At 42.8% G+C, this 21,018-nt stretch overlaps 1 protein-coding gene across 4 annotated transcripts; it reads right to left on the bottom strand.

The window, feature by feature from the left end:
• Window positions 1–6,170: 6,170 nt before the first annotated feature.
• Window positions 6,171–20,959, bottom strand: LOC101466557 (DENN domain-containing protein 2A). 4 transcript variants are annotated; one of them, XM_004560811.4, is made up of 21 exons: window positions 20,827–20,959; window positions 20,667–20,753; window positions 18,200–18,271; window positions 15,986–17,116; window positions 15,804–15,895; window positions 15,322–15,416; window positions 15,014–15,226; window positions 14,296–14,389; window positions 14,160–14,210; window positions 13,870–14,066; window positions 13,643–13,752; window positions 13,383–13,452; window positions 13,001–13,078; window positions 11,197–11,337; window positions 10,530–10,678; window positions 9,774–9,951; window positions 9,639–9,680; window positions 8,948–9,056; window positions 8,283–8,552; window positions 7,653–7,739; window positions 6,171–6,728 (listed from the first exon to the last, which is right to left on the bottom strand). In XM_004560811.4, coding segments are annotated over exons 2-21 (3,213 nt in total). In that variant the 5' UTR covers window positions 20,669–20,753; window positions 20,827–20,959; the 3' UTR covers window positions 6,171–6,696. The 4 variants fall into 4 exon arrangements, with proteins under 4 accessions (XP_004560868.3, XP_076732152.1, XP_012777196.3 ...); XM_076876037.1 differs by having other exon boundaries at window positions 14,160–14,204; XM_012921742.4 differs by lacking the exon at window positions 20,667–20,753 and having other exon boundaries at window positions 20,827–20,952.
• Window positions 20,960–21,018: the final 59 nt, after the last annotated feature.

Genomic DNA, 21,018 nt, shown 5'->3' with positions numbered 1-21,018 from the left:
AGGACCCTCAGAAGGGACCGGTCCCCTCCAACTACCGACCAATAACCTGCCTCAGCACCACGTGGAAGCTCCTGTCAGGCATCATAGCGGCTAAGATGAACAGGCACATGGGTCCATACATGAGTGGGGCACAGAAAGGGATGGGCAAGAATACTAGAGGCGCAAAACACCAGCTACTGGTAGACTGAGCAGTCAGCTGAGACTGCAAGACTAGGCTCACCAACCTGTGCACTGCCTGGGTTGATTACAAGAAGTCCTATGACTCAATGCCCCACACCTGGATCCTGGAATGCCTAAAAACTATACAAGATCAACAGGACCCTAAAACCCTTCATCAGGAACTCAATGGGGATGTGACAGACAACACTAGAGGCCAACTTCAAGCCCATAGCACAAGTCACCATAAGTGCGGGATCTACCAAGGAGATGTTCTGTCCCCACTGCTTTTCTGCATAGGCCTGAACCCCCTCAGTGAGATCATTGACAAGATTATCAGCTACAGATACCGACTACAGAATGGAGCAGTTGTCAGCCACCTCCTGTACATGGATGATATCAAGCTGTATGCCAAGAGTGACCGAGACATCGATTCACTGATCCACACCACCAGGATATACAGCAATGATATTGGAATGTCATTCGGACTGGAGAAATGTAGTCGGATGATAACAAAGAGAGGGAAGGTAGTCAGAACTGAGGGGATCAAACTACCAGAAGGCAACATTGCAGACATGGAGGACAGCTACAAGTATCTGGGGATCCCACAGGCAAATGGGAACCATGAAGAGGTCGCTAGAAAAACTGCAACCACCAAATACCTGCAGAGGGTCAGGCAAGTCCTGAGAAGTCAGCTGAACGGTAAGAACAAGATCCGGGCTATCAACACCTGCCCGTGATCAGGTACCCTGCTGGGATAATAAGTTGGCCAAAAGAAGAGATAGAAGCCACTGACATCAAGACAAGGAAGCTCCTGACCATGCATGGAGGGTTTCACCTCAAGTCCAGCACCGTGAGGCTGTATGCTAAGCGGAAGGAAGGGGGCCAGGGACTGGTGAGTGTCAGCACCACGGTCCAGGATGAGACAACGAACATCCATGAATACATCAGGAAGATGGCCCCATCAGTGGAATACCTCAAGTAGCAGAAACCCAAGAATGAGGAGGAAGAGGAGGCACCATCATGGAAGGACAGGCCCCTGCACGGTATGGACAAAATGGTGGTGGCTAACCAACTGGACATAGTGGTGGTAGACAAACAGAAGAAGATGGCCATAGTGATAGATGTAGCGGTTCCCAATGACAGCAACATCAGAAAGAAGGAACACAAGAAGCTTGAGAAATACCAAGGGCTCAGAGAAGCGCTTGAGAAGTTGTTGAGGGTGAAGGTAATGGTGGTCACAGATAATGTGGGCGATCGTGGCTCAAGAGTTAGGAGTTTGCCTTATAATCGGAAGGTCGCGGGTTCGAGCCCCGGCTTGGACAGTCTCGGTCATTGTGTCCTTGGGCAAGACACTTCACCCGTTGCCTACTGGTGGTGGTCAGAGGGCCCGGTGCCGCCAGTTTCTGGCAGCCTCGCCTCTGTCAGTGCGCCCCAGGATGGCTGGTGTTTTTAAGTGCAAAAGAAACGTCATTACTCTATATTACTAGTGATGCGTAAAAAAAATCCAGTTTTTCCATTTTTTTTCGACTTTACTACTGGAATATATTAAACTCTGTGACGTTTCTCCATCATCTGAGTTCAGAGGTAAAAAGAGCGCAACATAAATCCTGTCTTCTAAATATGGCCACTTCTGACTTCAAAAAAACAGCAACAGCCAAGAGGCAACACTTGAGGCTTTAAAACCAATTGGTAATATGACTACAGCAATCTTTTTATTAGTGTTGCTTAATTGTAATTTGTTCCTTTTTGTTTTCAGGTGAGATCTCTCCACTAGATGGATTTCCCTGATACTGGATACAGATACAGATGTACATTTAATTGTTAATTTATTATTAATTCATTTAGTACTATCATTATATAAGATTTCTATTTGATTTTCACTAAACTTATTATAAATATCTGCAAAAATAACTTAAAAATTTAATTCCTTGCGGAAATTTCAAACACAAAATGTTTACACTTAGACTGTGTGAAGATATTTTTTTAAAGGTTTATTATACCACATAGGTGATAAGGGGTGATTTTTCACCTTGTTTCATTTCTTGTCTCTACGCCAGTGAATTTTCTCGAGGAAAACCTAAAAAAATAAACGCTTGAATCCTCGTGCTTATTACGTTTCCACAAGACTTAATATAACCGCTCAGAGTCCTCAGACACGCACAACGTCCACACATTCAAAACCACATTAAGAGAGACATGAGCCGACATACCGACACTTAAACACCAGACCACCGTGTAACTATCCTGACAAACAATCCCCTGCAACTAGTCTATGTGTGCATGAGTGTGTTTGTCCACGTCCACTCTGCAGGCTCCAGACTGACTCCTCTCCGTGTTCGGCGGAGACACAAAGTCAGACAGCGGTGAGATAGGAAACTTTAAAAGAAATTAGGGGTATGACCCTTTAAAAGATCCTTAGAGCTGAACGACTTATAGAAGGAAAAAAACAACAAAACAGGACGAGCGGAGGATCTTAACCCTTGTCATCGGTTGCCACGACTAATGGTGGTGTAATAGTGGTGTGGATAAACTTGGACACGTATAGGAGACCACATGCAGACAGGCCTGACTGACGCACCCTCAGGCCTGGAAATCTATGTGTGTGGCCTGAGCTTCAATGCCCCCCCCCACCCCCACCCCCCCCACTACTCTTCTTTCTCCCCCTTTCGAATTCTATTTCTGAGCCTCACCGTTTCTCCTCCTTTCAAAATCTGAGATTAAAGGAAGAGGGCAAGAAAAAGAGGTCAAACACACAACCCACACTTATTTTCCTCTTCTCACACTACCCTTGTGTTACATGTTCAGTGCCCCATTCTCTCCTTTTCCCCTCCTTACACTTCTTTCGTCCTCTTTGCTAGCTTCTGGTCAAGCATAGCAGCAGGGGAATGGAAACGCTCCCCTCCTAATCCCCTTCTCTCTCCTCTACACCTACCACTTCACCTCTTCTTTTCCTCCTCTTTCCACTGTTTCCACTGTTCTCCTTCCCCACCTCCTCCTGCCTCGCTGTTATGTTCTCCATATGCTTTGATGGCTCCTCCTCAGAAGAGGGGTGGTTGGGGGAGAAATGATTCAAGCCGCTGGCATGTATGGCAGTGCTGCAGCTGGACACTGCACCTGCAGCTCTGAAAAACAAGCTGACGGGTGCAAGTTCAGGAAACTTTCAGTGCATCTGAGTGTGTGTGTAGTGTACATCTGCATGCATTTTTCAGTGTGCATGGTCAATCAGAGTTTCTCAGATATCAAATTCTTCCCTACTTTCTTACTTTTCTTCAGCCAGAATCAAGCAAGTTGAACTACTGTGAGATGTTTTGGACTAAATAGGAAGGTTTCCCCAACTTTCAGCAAGCACAAGCGCACTGTATGGGCATCCCCCCAGGCACCGTATTTGTGTAGTGATAACTTGAAAACCCTAGGCACACAAAATTTGTGAAAAATTTCATGCAGCACCTGGGGTTTAGAAACACCCTGAGCTTTTTTTTCTTTTTTTAAAAAAAATCCAAATCCGTCTGGAGTCTAACCACAATGCCCTTTTTGATTGAGGGTTGTGGGAGAGAAGGTAGAAAAAATTGAAAACAAAATGGCAGAAAACGACATAGCACTTTTCATTTTGATTAATGCAAAGTGCTGCTTTTGCTTGCCGCACCTCCACGCCTCCATAAATGACACCATAAATCATGTAAATAGCAGAGGCAGCCTCAAGAGAGTTGCGAACACTGGTTTTCAAGCCTCGAAATGAGGTCGGCGTATCTCTGAAGAGATTTTCCAGTTGAAATAGCTGCTGGTTTTAATGGGCCATGATATTTGTATGATTTTATTTCTGCTGAGAATAATGAGCCTACCTGCAGGCTTACATTGTATTGCCAAGCTGAGCTTTGCAGCAGGTAGCTGTGCTCAAGTCAGGGTACCACTGTGTAGCATCTCTTAAAGGTGGAATGCAGTTAGGTATTAGGCACCCGTGAAAGGGACTTAGCGAGAATTATCGAAGTTTCAACAAGCTATTGTTGCCTCTAAGTGCCAGATAAGAGTCCTCTCTCGCTGACTGAAAACACATGACATTTGTGTTTTCAGCAGTGGGAGATATTCCACTGGGAGGTTTGCTGTGGAAATACACCAGTGCAGGATGTAAGGCTTCGGGGGTCAACCCCTGCTGACTGGAATTAATCGGAACCATAATTACCTCCTCGCTAACGAGCTGGTTGTCCTGAACCGCAGCCAGGTGTTAAGCAGGAAACAGTATGTGATACATTGGGTTTGGGGTTCACCCCTCTCTACACACACAAGCGCACACAGACACACACACATACTCATAACTCCAAGAACCTGAGTGGGTTGAGCAAACATTCCAGCCGCTGTCCGTGCTCTTCTCTCACCACATCCATTCATCTTCCTGAGATGACTCCTGTCCCACAGCACAGCAGCCTTCCCACCTTGGGAGCCAGATAGGAAGTTGTGGTATGATTTTCACATTTGTTACTCTGTGACAGCCCGACTGAACATGTGTATTCAGGGAACACGTGTTTTTATTGCCCCCACAGCCCTGTCAGAAGCGCTTAACTATCCCTTCATCGTCTCTCATCTCCATGTTCAAATTGTGTATTTGTATTGACTTTGAACTGGATCTTATATAATGTTGTTGATTAAATGTGACTTTGTATTTTTCTAAAATATTTTCATGTCAACAGGAAAGCAGGACTGCAGGGCGCCCTCTGGTGCAGCAAACTTTGCAATAACAAAACTCATAGCTTGCTTTAAGGTGTTTCTTCCGTTTCTTTTTAATCTTTGAAATTTCAAAAAGCTAAATCACTGAAATTTTGGCTGGGTTCTAAAATGGGCAATAGAGGCCAAAAACAGTTTTGGCCTCTATTGCCCTCTAACAGAATCTCATTAACCTCCTTCCAGCTGAGCTGATGGTGCCAGTTGCTCATTTCAGGACCGACCGTCCATTTAGTAAATTATGGTCATTCTAAGGGTTAGATGGGAGCATTATATAGGATAGGCTACTAATTTGTGTTTGCCAGGTCATCAGCCAATGATTATATGGTTTCGCATTCATGTCTGCTCCTTATCTACACCCAGTTTCAAAACCCTAAGATTATGTCAAAAATGTTTATCTCAAGCCTTCACAATGGGATTTCACCAAACAACAGGTGATGTCACTGTAGTTTCTCAGAGTTAACCTATGAGGAATTGCAGTTTTTGGCACTTTTGTACTCTACACTTCAGCCCCAAAGGCTGATTGGCAAGTACTGAAGTAAATGTGAACCGTGTGGGTTTTAAAGTCTGGTGTGTCTGTTTAATATAGATTTTGCACTTTGGCCATCTGTGTTTAGAATCAGCAAGTGTGTCAGCGAGCCTGTGTGTGAACTTGCCATTTACAAGGTAACAGGTTAGGGGCTCTCAGGCGTGCCAACAGGCAAGGACTGAACATACCATCCCTAAGACAATACGCTACTATGCTCTGCTCTGCACCTGTGTTATGTTTTCCTGCTGACAAAGATGTTTCCTCTTTGTGGGCTGAGGATCTGCTTTGTTTCCATGACTCAGAGACTAAAATAGTAAAGCTGCCACCAACCCTGAACCAAGGCTCTTTGTAGTAAAAGAAGAAAAAGAAAAGAAAGAAAGAAAAGGAAAGAACCAAATACCTTCAAACATACAAACACATCAGCCAGTAGTTAGGGAACTGGTGGCATGTGGATTACTCATGTTATAAAACTGGCACACAAATGATGAGTGAGTGCAATTCCCTCGGCTTTGATTCTCTTGTTCCCAGCGTGTAACAAACGGAAATTGTAAAATTTGCACCGTGCCATTGGATACATCTTGTATTTACCATAAAGTAAGCTCATCATTTGAAAATGTGCAAACTGGAGGAGGAAGAGAGAGAAAAGACATTTACAAAAATGGCACTGAGAATCTAAACATGTAATGCAACGGTTGCATGACATATTGCCATTTGCTTTGATGGCAACGAAAAAAATATGACAGCATCGAGACAAGAAATCACCACAGCATAGCCAGAGGATATTTATTCAAAGTGCATGTGATGTTGTCATGTTATGAATAAAAGAAAACTGAAATGCTATTTGGTGTAACTTTGTGGTCAGTCACTGTCAAAATATGTCTGAACAGCAAAAATATACTACTGCCCCCTGGTGGATTTAAAAGATTACTGCGAACGCTTCTTTCACTTTAACTTATATTCAAATCCAGACTACCACTGTTACTACTAATCAGTCTATTTATTTCCCATTAATCCAGGTTAATTCCTCAGCCATATGTAGCTCACAGCAACACACCAAACACAAAACCAGACATGCATAAACTGATGATGTCTGAAGAATCCTGTTATAAAAAGGATCAACAAGGTTTTTCATCTGTGTGACATGCAGCAGCATTTTTCCCTTGGCAGGATTAATTTGTTTGCAAAATCCCTCGTTCAGTGACATAAATCAGGATGAACAAAATTTGGTTGTGTTTTTCTTTGTTACATTAGTAGTTCTTCAAGACTTTCCTGGTTTCAGTGCTTTATTTGTTGTATTATTTCTTTGAAAGAAATTTCATTTTGTTTCCTGGAACAAAAAAAAGACACACACACAAAGTGACCAAAAGTGAGAATGAGCCCAAAACAATATTTTCCTCAAAAAAATTAAAGGAACAATTTGAAAGGTAATGTGGAATAAATGCATGCCATATCTTTGATCAAAATAAAAAGTATCAACCTACAGAGGGCTGCATTCAAAGAGATTTCAAAAATCAAATTGGAAAAAATGATGCAGCAGGTTTGTCCATTTTACTAAAATTTCATTAATCAACTCAAAATAGTAGTCAGTAGCTTATATGGTGCCTATGTGCTTGTATGCATGCCTGACAGTGTTGGGGCATGCTCTAGATGGTGTCCTGGAGGATCTCCTCCTAGGTCTGGACCATGGCACCACAGAGCTCCTAGATGTGGGAATCTGCCAATGGTATCATGGTATCATATCTGCATACTCTGACCACATTAGGCTGGACTCACTGCACCAATGTAATGTCTGACAACGGGTGTAAGGATTTCATCCCAATACCTAATGGCAGTCAGAGTGTCATTGCCTATATGTCAGTCCTACTGATAGATTAAGAGCCATTCTAGAGTAAAGCCTGTCTGCTATATTCTCCTCCATGCTCTTGAGACTGTGCAGGGAGACACAACAAACCTGGCAATGGCACGTATTGATGTGCCATCCTGGAGTAGTTGGACTATCTGTGCAACCTCTGTAGGGTCCAGGTATCACCTCATTAGTGACACTGACCCTAGCCAAATACAAAACTAGTGAAAAAAAGTCGCCCTGTTGTTAATTTCACCAAAGCAACTGAAACTGTTTAACAACCCCCTCTGCTACTTAACTGACCAAATCAATATCCCAAAGGTTTCACTGACTTGATGTTACACACTCCTTAAGAAGAGTTCCTTTAATTTTTTTTGAGCAGTGTATATAAAGCAGTTGTTTCCTTACCCAAGCCTTTGAGAAACCTGTTAACCCTCCTATGTTCATTATCATGGATAGAATCCAGATACTCCTGCACTCTCACTTCAAACAGTCCTGGTGAGATTAAAAGAAGCAAAACAAAAACAATCATGAAGAGCTAGAAGAACCCATCACCCATACCCATTAAATTTATCCATCCTGTCTGTAAAAGTCACCAGTCACTTATGGCCAATCTAGAGTCACCAGTTATTCTAATTATGATGTCTTTGGACTGGAAGATGATGTAGTACTTGGAGAGAACTGGAGAAAGTGCAAACTCCACACAGAAAGGCCCCAGATGAGGAGTTCTAGACCTCAGGCAGTCGTTGGCTGCAAAAGGATTCTGACCCAAGTATAAAAAATCTTTTGATTTAAAATGATATTACTTTGACCAATTACTTTTGAGCCTTTGAAAATGGGGGATAAAACAACTCAAAGTGCTCTCAAGGCTTTACTATGAGGTATTACAGAGAAAACCCCAACAATCAGATGAGCCCCTATGAGCATACACTTGGCAACAGTGGGAAGGAAAAACTCCCTTTCAACAGGAAGAAACCTCTGGGAAAAAAAAACACACTTTGAGACAAAATTCCTGTTCTTTCTGCTGTGCCTCTGTACCTCTGAGAGCCTGCCTATGAAGCTCCCTCTCCTGGATGAACCAGCCAAACATCTGCGTCTCCATGAAGATCTCCAAGAAGCGGCGCACGGTTTTGGATGGGATGGCTTTGCGAAAACCCTCTCGCTGAAAGAAGGACGAGGCAGGGGAGGAGGATGAAGAGGAGTAGCCGTCCTCCCTTTCGCCGGTGATGAAGAGAGGATAGTGGCCTACCAGCTCCACAAAGAATCGAACAAAGGCCTCGGACACAATGGTGCTAAGATGGCCTGAGTCTGGAGACGGGATGTTAGACGTGGTAATATAAAACATAACAAAGTCGACTTGCTGATCAACCATTTACATAATGTTCAAAAAGATGTTTACAGAAATTTTTATCTTCTAGTTAGTCTTTCTATCCCTTTACCCCAGTATGAATTATTTCATGACATTCCAAATTATTAGGGGATCAAGTCTTTGAACTACAGTGACTACTGACTTTTTCTCTGGCACCAACTAAAACCTGGTGGTAAACATGGTAAATATACAGCAGATCCACATTAAAGCACATAAGCGTTGTCACCACAACCATGTTTGTGTTCTAGGTTTAACCATAAAGAAGCCTCAAAGCCACCAAAGAAGCCTCTATGACACTGTAGAGTCATAGAAAAAAGTCCTCAGTTTGACTCACCGCTGCTTGTATCTCCTCCTCGCTCATTAGCAAGCTCTCTTCGCCTCTCCAGAACGTTCTCCAGAGCCGTCTGAAGCTTAGGTGGCAGGATGGAGTCTTCATCGTCCAACTAAATGTGAGATAACAGGAAAGAAAATGTATTCATAAACCATAGATAGGTAGATGTAACATTAGAAACGTTATGAAAGATAAATATAGCCTCTAGATCTCAAAAAAGTGAAGTCAATACAAAAAGTGCTGTAAACTTTCTCTTGCTGCAAAAGCACTTACGTTATGGTATAACTACCTTTGATTTCTTTGCTCTATGACTAGCTAAGAACAGTTATGGAAACTTTCTGTCACTGAAAAAACAAACATTTTTTTGTCGCCCAGAAGTCAAAGTTTCAGGTTATTATCTTAAAATCTCAACTTACTAACTCAGACTTCTGTGAATATAACTAGAAGTTTTAACTTCTGGGTGACAGAAAGCACCTTTTTTTTCCAGTGCTGGAAGCAGGCTTCTATAAGAAGTCACATACGCACTGACCATTTGAAAAACAATACACATTTAAGGCTTTTTTTTAATTTTTCTTTGGCTACAACACTTTTTTTTTTTTGAGAAAGTCTGGGTGAGGCTGAAACAATTTCATCTACACAGATACAGAGTGTGACAAACCATAAACACACACACATGCCTTTAAAAATATCTGACCTGTCTGAGAAATCGACTATTCCCAAGATCCACAACCAGAACCTGTACACAGAAAAAAGGTTATTTCTCTGCACAGCAGCTCATAAGTAATGTATTCCTATATGATTGCAGTGACACTTGTATTACTCCTCTGACCTCCTCCAGGGGCAGCTCAGTGAGTTGGGGCAGGGAGCTGGACAGCAGGCCCACGATGAAAGGGGTTGGTGTGCAGACGATGTCGAGCATAGCTGAGGGCAGCACTGGGATGTAAGTGTGCTGCCACACAAAGGGGTAAAGCAATGCCACGACTGCATGACAGCATTGGGAAAGAGTACTAAAGGAGGGAGCAGAGAACACAACAGTGGAACATTATTAAATTGAGCTTTTAATGAATTTTAATTTAAAAAACAAAACAAAACTGACTTTCCCTTTTAGTCTATATGAGACAAAGGAGAGAATTATCAGTTATTCTCACCGCATGAGGGCACCACAGTCTAAATAGAGACTAGCCATTCTCTAATGTAATACCATTGCCCTGAGAGAAAACCAAGCCTACAGACTTCTTTCATTTACATCACTGCACTTTGCATTCCTGTCTTCTACTACTGTGGCTGATCTTTCTGACTCCCAGTGGCTTTCAGCAGAGCAAACAAACCAGTCCCAACACGTCAACAACTCAGCTGGCCTTAGCTCTCTGGTATGTTCCCTAAATAAAACTGGGACTGCCTTAAATTTATTTAAAATTGTGAGTCTAGACCACCCACATATCCTGTAACTTTATCGTAAAACACCCCTGCTGCTTTCAACTAATATTTGCCATTTTCATAACTGCATAAACAGTACAGCTTCATATATAGCTGGAAGATATGGATTTTGGTGTACAGACAATATGGCATAAATGAAGGGACAAACCTGAGCTTGTCTGCTGTGAAGATGACTCGCCTCTCTAGCAGCAGAGAGCCAAAAACCCTGAGAAGCAGGCGCAGACTCAAGCAGGAGAACAGACATTCAAAATCCACATGCTCCAGGCGTGAGTCAGAGGGTCGACAGAGCTCCATCACCTAAAAGATTTGATCCTGTCAGCTTACTCAATGTAACACCAAAGTTGTGTCTGATGGACTGACAAATCCATTCCATCATTCGGTTCTAAATATGTTCATTTCAAGTCATTTTAATCTGGATCTGAACTACTTTCAGCTCTAGTTATGGTTAGCGAACTGTATAAGCTGTTCATCCACAACTGCTAGGCAAAAATGCAAAAACATTTAGCCAGCAAATATTTTGTCAAATCTTTACATGTGTAGGAAAAAAATGTAGTAAAAGTTCCAAATTACTGGGTGTCAATAAAGGTTTCATTTTTTTGCAGTGTTTTTTTAGATGAAAGAAACAAAACTGGATGAATTTTGTATAGTGAGATTTAAATTTCAAAATCTGGTCAAAAAAAATGCCAATGTTCTTAGCAGATTATTTGATTTATGCTTAGGATTCCAAATAAAAAGACATTTTTAACTATTTTATCTGACTTTTTCTTACAGTTTGTTACTTTTTTGGGGGGTGGGGGGGTTCCACTGTCGCTCACCTCAGTGCCTGAACCAGGAAGAAAAGTTTTGATGGTGATGGTTTTCCTAGGAGCTGGAAACTGGGCCTCCATGATGGCTCTCATGAAAGGCTGGACCAAGGCAGGAGACAGAGCCCTGCGCCTCTCCACCTCATCCAGCACCTAGAATGCGTGCATATAAAACAAGCTTAATTTCATTTGTAATCTGTACTCCCCAAATTCCACCAACATATTAAGTTTCCTTAATCTAACCACCACTCTCTGCTCCTCATCCCTGCTTACACCCTGCTCAGGAAACAAACCCCTTGAAGCACCCAGGTCATTAAATGTGGCCAGATGATCCTCCAGCCACAGGACTGTTTTGACAGACTGGTCCATCTTTGAACAGCAGGACATGGAGACCTTTACTCAGTCTGTCCCTTTCTACAGTAAGTGCTGCGTAGAGAATGTGACAGTGACCAAAACCATCTGGGTTTTTCCTAACTAAAAAACCTTGGATGATGAGTGACGTACAGGCTCTGATCAAACTGATCAGACATGGTTCTGGATAGTAAGACTACACACCTTTGGAGCAGGAGTCACAAGTTCGATTCCCACCCGCTATCCAGTAAGGGTCCTGGCTAGACCCGCCATGCTAAAAACCCCCCCCCAAAAAACAAGCCCTGGAATGCTGCAGCTCAGACACAAGCATTTCACTACATTGTGTATGTGACAAATAAAGGTTGTTTATTGGTGTCACTCAGTATCAGATCCCCGCAAGGCTGCCCTCTCAGCCCCCTACTCTACACCAACCCATCTAACCATTGTTATTGTCAAGTATGCTGATGAGACCACTGTGGTTGGGCTCATATTTGATGGAGATGAGACAGTGTATAGGGCGTAGGTAGAGAACTTGTCCCGCTGGTGCTCAGAAAATTACCCAAAGCTGAACATCCTTAAAACAAAAGAACTCATGATGGACTTCAGGAGGCACAGGCAGGTCCACCACCCTCTCATCTTAAGTGGAGAACATGTGGAATCTGTCTCCACCTTCATTTCCAGGCACCCACATCTCCACCGATCTCACCTGGACCCACAACACCAACGCCCCTTAAAGAAAGCCCCGCAGCGGCTGCACTTCCTCCGTGTCCTGAGGAAGAATAACTGGGACCAGAAGCTGCTGCTGGCCTTCTAACGCTCCTCGGTGGAGAGGGTGCTCTCCTACTGCCTGGGTGTTTGGTATGAAGGGGTCACTACTGAGAATAGGAAGGCTGCACAGAGGATAATTAACACCACCCAAAAAAAAAAAAAAAATCAGTGGCTGCCCTCTGTCACCCCTGGAGGCCATCGCCAGATCCTCCTCTCCCAGCAAAACCAGAGCCATCATAGGTAATCCCTTGCACCCCGCCCACCACCTGTTTGACCTGCTGCAACCTGGTCAGTGCCTCGGGTCATTCAGGTCGCACACCTCCAGACTCACAAACAGCTTCTTTCCCTGGGCCATTCAGACTGTTAACAAGCACTATCCCCCCACACCCCACCCCTGCCCACTCACAATATTAATCTGCGCCATGGTCTGAGTAACCCTCATCACTCAGGCCACTCGCATACAGACTCTTCCACTATTTCCAAGCACTTTGTCTCCAATGTGTCCCTTTCTCTTTTTTTGTATATATCCCTTTTGACTGTATATATTTGTCCTGTTTGTTATTTATTCCCGGTGTCTTACTATCTATACATTATTCCTACACAGTTGGTGTGGAGTGCCCATAATTTTGTTGTACATGGACATGGACAATGACAATATAGGGTAATAAAGGATGCTATCTGCGGAGGAGTGATTTACCTTGGAGAACAAGTTGAAGCAGCCAAGATGGCTGACAATACAATAGACCTCTGGCAGACGTTTGCCTTTTCCACTAGGCTGTGAGAAAAAGATGAAAATATGACACATAATACTCACTAGTGTACTCCTAGACATGAGGACAGACTAGTATATAAATCAACAGTATTGCAATACACACACTCCTCCTACAGAAATGCATAAGCAGAAACACATGCGCACCCGCACATACACAGTTCCCAGTCTCACACATTTCCGCCCAGAGTCTGAGATGGGCTGTTTTCCCACAGGCGCAGGCACACTATTCTGGTATGCTTATTTACTCAGCCGTCATTGTGGTATTTAGCTACTTCCTGTTCGGTGACGGCACACGATTTCTATTTACCAGTAAACGCCGGCAGTATCCAAACCTTCGGCTCCCATCCACTCCAGTCAAAACAAATGAGAACATCTCACTGCGAGGGAAGAGCCATGACATAAATATAATTAGTGTATTTTTACTTTTCAAAGAGAAAATACACATATACTGTAAAAGTCAACACTATTAATGAAATTGATAGTGTTTCCCGTGGTATAAAGAGTTGAATTTTCAGTGTTTATTATATTGAGATAAGTGTGTCGCCCTGTTCATTTCACACTCCTCACCTTGGGTATCTCTCCACCGGCTCCCAGTCTTTAGCATCAGGAAAGCAGAACTGAGGAATGATCCTCAGTTGATCCTCCGTCTCCCTCATGAACTTGAAGGTTCGCTCCAGCTGCAGTTAAAATGAGGTGAGAGATTTAAGATCAGTTACCACTTCTTGCATTTCTTCTTTTTTAATGTATTTGGTCTTAAATTAAACTACTACAAAAATGAGACATGATTCAAGGACCTTAGGAGGGAACTGCTGTGTGACCTCTGGTAGATAGTGCGCTCCAGCCTTTGATTTCTGCAGCGACACAACCAGGAAATATTCAAAAAGTTTGCGCTGATGGAGCTCATGTTCGAGTGAGTGTCTTCTGGTGTGGACCTGAGCCTGGCTCGGCTGGCTCAGTATAGACTTCACCGACACGAGACGCTGGCGGTGAGCTGGAAGAAAGGATGTAAGCCAGAGCACTATTATACACCTCAGTGTGAAAAATAAAGAAACAATGACAGATAAATGAATAATTGAAACCCTACCTTTTGCTCTTTCTTCAATTTCACTCTCAGAGTCACTGTTCTCATCTGTTACTGTAAATTAAAACCCAAAAATACAAACTTACTAGACAGTAAAATAAATATTACAATCAATTTTCATTCCTTTTAACACTGTCACCTCTGCCCGAGCTTGTCTCAGCATAATGATAGATCCTTCTGAGATGCTTTTTCCTGGACCGAGTTTCAAATATGCTGTTGATCCTGAGTACAACCTGTCCAAAGGAATAAATAAAAATATGTCTCAGTGCCAGTAAATACTACTGCGTGATATCTGTGTGCAAAGAGGCTGTATCTGATGTATAGGAAAATATCCAAAAACGGAGGCAGTTAGGATTGGAGTTGAGGGTTATGGTTATGGTGTGTGGTGTGATGATGTTTCCATGTCACAAACTTATGACATGATTGGTCCCTTGCAGAAGCTGGATCAACATTTATTTTGATTATCCAGGAACAACACCAACACAGTGATACCTAATCTAATGCAACGTTCCATTTGCTTCGGAAATCAGAACTGGGAGCAAAGTCACCCCCGACTTCAGTACATTCCAGTAGGAAAGTTGAAAAAGTGAGGAAAGGATTATTTTTGCTCTTAAGCGAGGTACAACTACTAATCCATCACTAGCAAAACAGTGCAGTGCTTGTTTTCTCCAATTAAAAACACTAAATCAGTGCCCAGCTGTTGTCATTCCAGTAAAAAACTAGCACTAACCATGCAAATTAGTCTTAAATAGTATGTGCTTAATAATTTGCCAGGGTTAATAAAAGAAACCGACTGTTCAAAATGGATGTGATAAGATTCTGCAGCAAAAAAAAAAAAAACATGCACAAACACAGACCGTCGGTATTCTCCGGCAGGTGCGGCCATAGGAATCCCCGGGCAGCCAGGAGGCTTGTTCAGGTCCGGTGGGGGTAGATGGAGGGCTGAGCTGGGGTGGAGATGAAACACCTCTACTGCTTCCAGTGCTATGGATCTGCTGGTTGGTTCTCCGCATGTCCAGCAGCTTAAAGCTTCTGCCTGAATTCTGCCTGAAGAACCCTGGTCTGGAGGCCTATGGACAGAAAATAAATAAATAATAATAACCATAATTATTTCTAACTACTGAAACCAAGTAGTTGCTGTTTCAAGTTCAGGGTATACTTTAACCTTAGCAGTGTCAGCACCAGGAGAGGAAGGTAAAGACTGCTGGGAGCATTGGCTCTCCAACTCTATATCCTCATACGGGTTCTCATTTGACGAGTCTGCAGAAAAACCAGAAGTAACGCATTTGACGCAAGTTTTCAAGCATGTCTGATAATTGTGCACAAAGTTAACATTATTCAGTATTTTACAGTGAAGCAGGGCTGCAGTCCTGCCATGACACTTTGGACTTAATTTCTGATGCAGTAAAAGTGGTAAAGTAGTTTACCTGGCAGTTTTGAGGAGGGGTTTTGTTTTTTTTTACACGTTTAACAAAAATTGTACTCATACTTGATTGTTTTCTGCTGAATACTGTATCTGCATGTTACAATTAGCATGTAGAAGAGGAAAAAACTCAGCTCTGGAATCAACTGCATCCCATCTAACTACACTTCCACTACAATTTGCTCATAAAGGTATTCAATGGATAATGCAGGTTGGTGTCTGACCCAGGATGTCTTCATAGTGATGTTCCTGAGACAGCGAGCGAGAGAAGAGCAGACCATTTGACCCCGCAAGGTCTTCGAACTCAAAGGATCTCCTGTCATCATGAGATGAAAGCATGAGTTAATACATTACATACAGCTGGCATAACTTCACCAAGCAAATAATCTTTCTAATCCATGGATACCTGTTGAAGCTGTCCCAGACTCTCTCACCTCTGGGTCTTCCGTAGATGCCAGAGGGAGGTTTCAAGGAAGTTTTCGAAGCTACTGACGGTAGTGGCGGGAGGTTCCTCTGCCCTCTGCCTTGCCTCCTTCCCAGGGTGGCAGTAGCTGGGTGCTGGAAGGTTCGTTGGGGTTTAGGGACGGGGTTGATGGGGGGTGCACCTGGCTCGGTGTACACATTTTCATGCTGCTCCTTCTTTTCTTTGGTCCCAGATCTTGCAACTGTGCTTCTTTGAGCTAAAGCTTCAGATTCGTTTTTCCTCACCTCCAGCTGCTTGTCCTTGCTCGGTGGGCTGAAGTAGTTTCCAAGCTCTGGGGGCATTTTTCCATGGTTCCCCCCCATAGCCTCCAGCTTTTTAAAAAGACTGAATACAGCTCTCTTCTCATGACTCGTCTGTTCTGCTGCTCTCCTGTCAATGCTTTTTTTCAGGGTTCCCACCTGCTGTTTATCTGTTGATGTAGGCGAACAGGGCCTTGAATCCCCAAGTTTTTCTACATTCTCTTTCTCGTGTTCTTGTTTTTCTTTGTGAACTACAACTCTTTTACAGTCTTCCTTTACTTGGTTGCTACCAGGCTTACTGATATTGAATGCTCCTCTTTGCTGTTTTGTGGGTTCAACCGGTGAACAAGGCCTGGAATCTCCATTTTTTCCTACACTTTCTTTCCTAAGATCCTGCTTTTCCTTATGGGCTACTTTTGTGCAACTTTCTGCACTTTGCTTGTCTTCTATACATTTATTGTTGCTTTTTGGCAGCCAGTCTGTCCTTTTTACACCGCTACTTTGGCCCACGTTATCCGAGGTTAGAGATGAATGAGTGGGTTCCTTGCCCTCCCATAGTGAAATCTTGTCCCTGATGCTGCAGCCATTTGATCTGGGCAGCTTGACTCCTACTAAGAGAGCATTGTCATTGCTCTGAGGGTCAAAGCTCGACCTCCTGTGGGCCATCATGGATGATTCTTCCTTCTGGTTAATGAGGTTTTCCAGTGGGGTAAAGGGGTGTTTTAGTGTTCCCTCTCTTCTGTGCTCACCTCCCTTGTTTTCTACTGAAGCGAAACAGAAACCACTTTCCCCCACTGGAGAGCCCCTCTTTAGCCTAAAAATAAAAATAGGAAATCATTTTAGAAATGCTTGAAATATAAAAGCAAATCGCACATTATCACATGACGCAATGATAACTTCCGGGTAAATCGAACAACCCAAAATGTCTCTTGCACTGGCTGCTGCACTCTGCAAGTTTTATGTCATTTTTTTCAACCACATGTGGGTGTTTACATACAGTTTATGCATGTCATATATTGTAATGATTGTGTGAATGCGCTGCGACAGACTGGCGACCTGTCCAGGGTGTACCCTGCCTAGGCTCCAGCGCCCCAGTGGACCCTGAAAAGGATAAGCAGAAGCAAATGTATGGATAGATGGCTTGTGTGAACGTATTTCACGTCACCACGGCCAGCAGGAATAGAAACCATAGAAAAGAATGGCTTTCAGAGCACAGTTGTGGTTTTGTCCCCTAGTGTGTGGAAAAAACCCTCAGCTATGATGCAAAATTGAAGCATCTGCAATAAAGTCAAATAAATATACTTTTCCACTTGGAAGAACAAAGAAAATATAAAGCGAACTGGAGGCTTGGGTAAATCTGTCGAACATAGTCTACCATCTCCAGCTCGGGTCTCCTGGAATAACACGTTAACATTTATTTGGATTTTTTTTTAATGCATACTTTTCCACATTCCCAAATTCAATCAGAAAAATTGAAAATAAATGGAATACCAATTAAAGAATAACCTACTGCTAGCAGAGTTCCCTGAACTTCCCAGTATGGTCACAGTGACTGCCAGCTAGGGGACATTCAGTCTTTTTCTGGACAGTGGGAAAATCCATCCTGAGAGTAAATGCCAGAGGACAAGCCTATGACCGAGCATCTTCTCATCGGCCTCGCTAAATAAACACATGCTTGGATTGGAGCCCATTTCATCAAACTGTTATGTTTTAATAAATAAACGGGAGGAAATGGGAAGCCTTAAGTTGAAAGACCTTTTCTGACTTTCCCTTAATGGATGTAATGATTAAAGGGCAGCCTAACAGGGTTTCTTATTTTCTCAGGGCTCAGGGAGAAATTTGTGAAGGCCCGTGTCCTATTTTAATGCCTCACTGGTAAACCTGGTCAGATACAAACCTGTTGATAGATGAGTTGATGTAATCTTGCTTTGTTTTCATTCTCTCAGCGGCCTCCATGATCACTGCACACCTGGGAGAGAGAGAAAGAGAGACATAGAAGCAACTTCTGTCAGCATCTTCTCTGATTTTGCTTGTTCGTTGAATTGCACATTAGCGGTTGTTGTGGTTTTGCTCCCACTGACAATAGCTATCCGGCTTTACACTGTTATATAGTCTTCACATTGCATTTTTAGTAGATTAAACATTAAGCTGGTAAACTTCAGCATTCGGGCCACAGGACAGCTGGGCAAAATCAAAGAAACCATGACAGCCAGAGACTCAAGTGCAACTCCCCGAAGTAGTTCATCACACTAACTAACACTTCATTCAGCAGTCATTTAGGGCCTGCCTTTTCTTTCCTCTCCTTTAGTGTATTGTAGTATACTCGTTTTTCCACCACTTCCAAACATTTGACCCCTGCAGTGACAAAGCTGCTGTGCAAATTCTCGTACTTTCACATCTTCGAGGTCAATGTTCTTGTAGTTCAGCGTCCTCTAAAACAGGGCTTGGTGATTTCCCATATGTGAGGCCCCTGCCATCATTTGTTTATTGATATACACTCCAAATGATATGACAGATGTGCATAAGGACTACATACCACCCTTAAGGCTGTAGGGTAGCTGACTGGCTATAAAAAAAGCCATTTAGAGCTACACCATTTGCTAGAAGATACATCCTGGCAACAAGATACACAATACTAGTTAGAATTAGAAAAAGCACCACTTCAATCTTACTTTATTAGCAAACATACAATCAGTGGCCCCTTTAGGTACATGTTGCTTGTACCAGGCTGGATCCCTTTTTACCGTCATGGCCTTAATTCTTCACCGACAAGGTGCTGGAAACGTCCCTCAGAGATTTTGGCCAGGTACGCTGTGGTGTATAAATGATGCTCAGTTTAAAGTGTGGCTAGAAATATCCCCCAAATCACTACACCACCAGAACGAGCCTGAACTGTTGATCCAATGCAGTATGGAGCCATGCTCTTATGTCTTCTGATACTACCAGCTCACTGTCACAGTAGAGGATTTTTCAGTTATCTTTTGTCCACTTTTGGTGAGCCTGTGTGTGAACTGTAACCTCAGTTTCCTGTTTTTAGCTAACAGGAGTGGCACCCGGTATGGTCTTCTGCTGCTGTATTCTGTATTCTGCATACCTTGACTGTAACACATGGTTATTTGTGGTAGTGTTGTCTTATTAAATTGAAGCAGTCGAGCCATTCTCCTCTGACCTCTGGCATCAACAAATGGATTTTTGCCCAGAGAACTGCTGCTCACTGCATACTTTCTCTTTGGTGTGTGGGAAAATATGAGCAGAACAGCAGTTTTGGAAGTACTTGACCTGACTTGATCTGGTATCAACAACCCTTTTACATTCAAAATTACTTAAATCACCTATCTTCCTCCTTCTGATGCTCAGTTTAAACTTCAGTAGGCTGTTTTGACCATGCCTAAATGGCCCAAATTGCTCTTATGTGACTGGCTGATGAGATATTTGTGTTAACAAGCAGTTCAGCAGGTGTGTCAAACAAAGCGTAGGAGTGTATATTTAGATACAGTGAAATTATATTCTGCAGTAATCTGTTTCTTCTGGCAAAGACAAACTCATGGGCACAGTGCATATTCTGCTGAAATCAGATCATTTCTAACATTATCTCCTTTCAAATTAAAACATTAAATCAGTTTCTTACCTCCTTTCGCTGCACAGTTTTCATGTGTTCATCAGTGGAATGGGAGCACAGTGCATCCCATGCTGCTATAACAGTATCCATTGGTATAACTTCCAAAACAGCTGTAGTGTGCAGTTTATATGCCCAGGTTCAAATAGATTTTCTAAGCCTTGAAACAATTCATCGACTGCTTATCTTAGTGAGCCTTGAAGACACAGTGCTGAACGTGCCCCCCTCTCCCTGCCTCGCCTCTAATCACCCTCTCTCTCCCCTCACCCTGGATATGACTTCCTCTCTCTCTCTCTCTCTTTCTTTACTGTTGATTCACTTAGAGCTGGCTTCAGAAACGAGCTGTGTACGAATGAATGGATGGATAGATGTCTCTTGATGCTAACTAAAACTATTTCATCCCATACTTTACATCCACAAGCTGTGTGGAAATTTGTGGAATGTGGGACAGACATCATCATATTACGGCTTTTCCCTCCAAATCTGAAATTCACTGGAATTGTTTTTCATTCCAGCTGCTCGTGCAGCTGCACAACCCCCCTCCAATGATTTCCAATGACGTTACGTTCACTGTCATACAGAAATTGATAGGAGAACATGTAAAAAGGGAAAATTCTACATTTGTTTGTACTTTTGACTGTCATTATGCAAATGTTTGATATAAATATTTATGGGAGTGTTTATTTACATTTGCTACATATAAGCGTGGATTTAAATCCTTCAACTTTTAAACTTCAAGTTTACTCACATCTTTTATCACCACACCCAACCGCGTACCACGTTGCTCTTGCACGTGAATGGACGTGAAGCTTTGGATGTTTGAGAAGCTAGAAGGCTTTGTAAAAGTATTACATACATATGTATCAACTATACGAGTAGATAAATCTACATAATTGCCAAATGCTTACCAGAAATGTAGTGCTGTCCAAGTTCAAGTGCTGCAACCCTGCTGTAAACGGACTTTTTTGGCGCTGCAGTTTTTAAACTGTAAATACATTTGCTTGTAGCCAATGAAAGTTGGGTTCTCGCGAACAAGTGGCACGGCAGCAGGTGAAATGTGAGCAGCTGGCTCACTTTTTTTTTCAACAGTCAATCCCAGC

This window comes from Maylandia zebra, linkage group LG17, assembly GCF_041146795.1.
Source record: "Maylandia zebra isolate NMK-2024a linkage group LG17, Mzebra_GT3a, whole genome shotgun sequence".
In the NCBI taxonomy this organism is placed as follows: Eukaryota; Metazoa; Chordata; class Actinopteri; order Cichliformes; family Cichlidae; genus Maylandia; species Maylandia zebra.
Note: the sequence above shows the minus strand (reverse complement) of the source record. Positions and strands in the feature narration are given on the sequence as shown.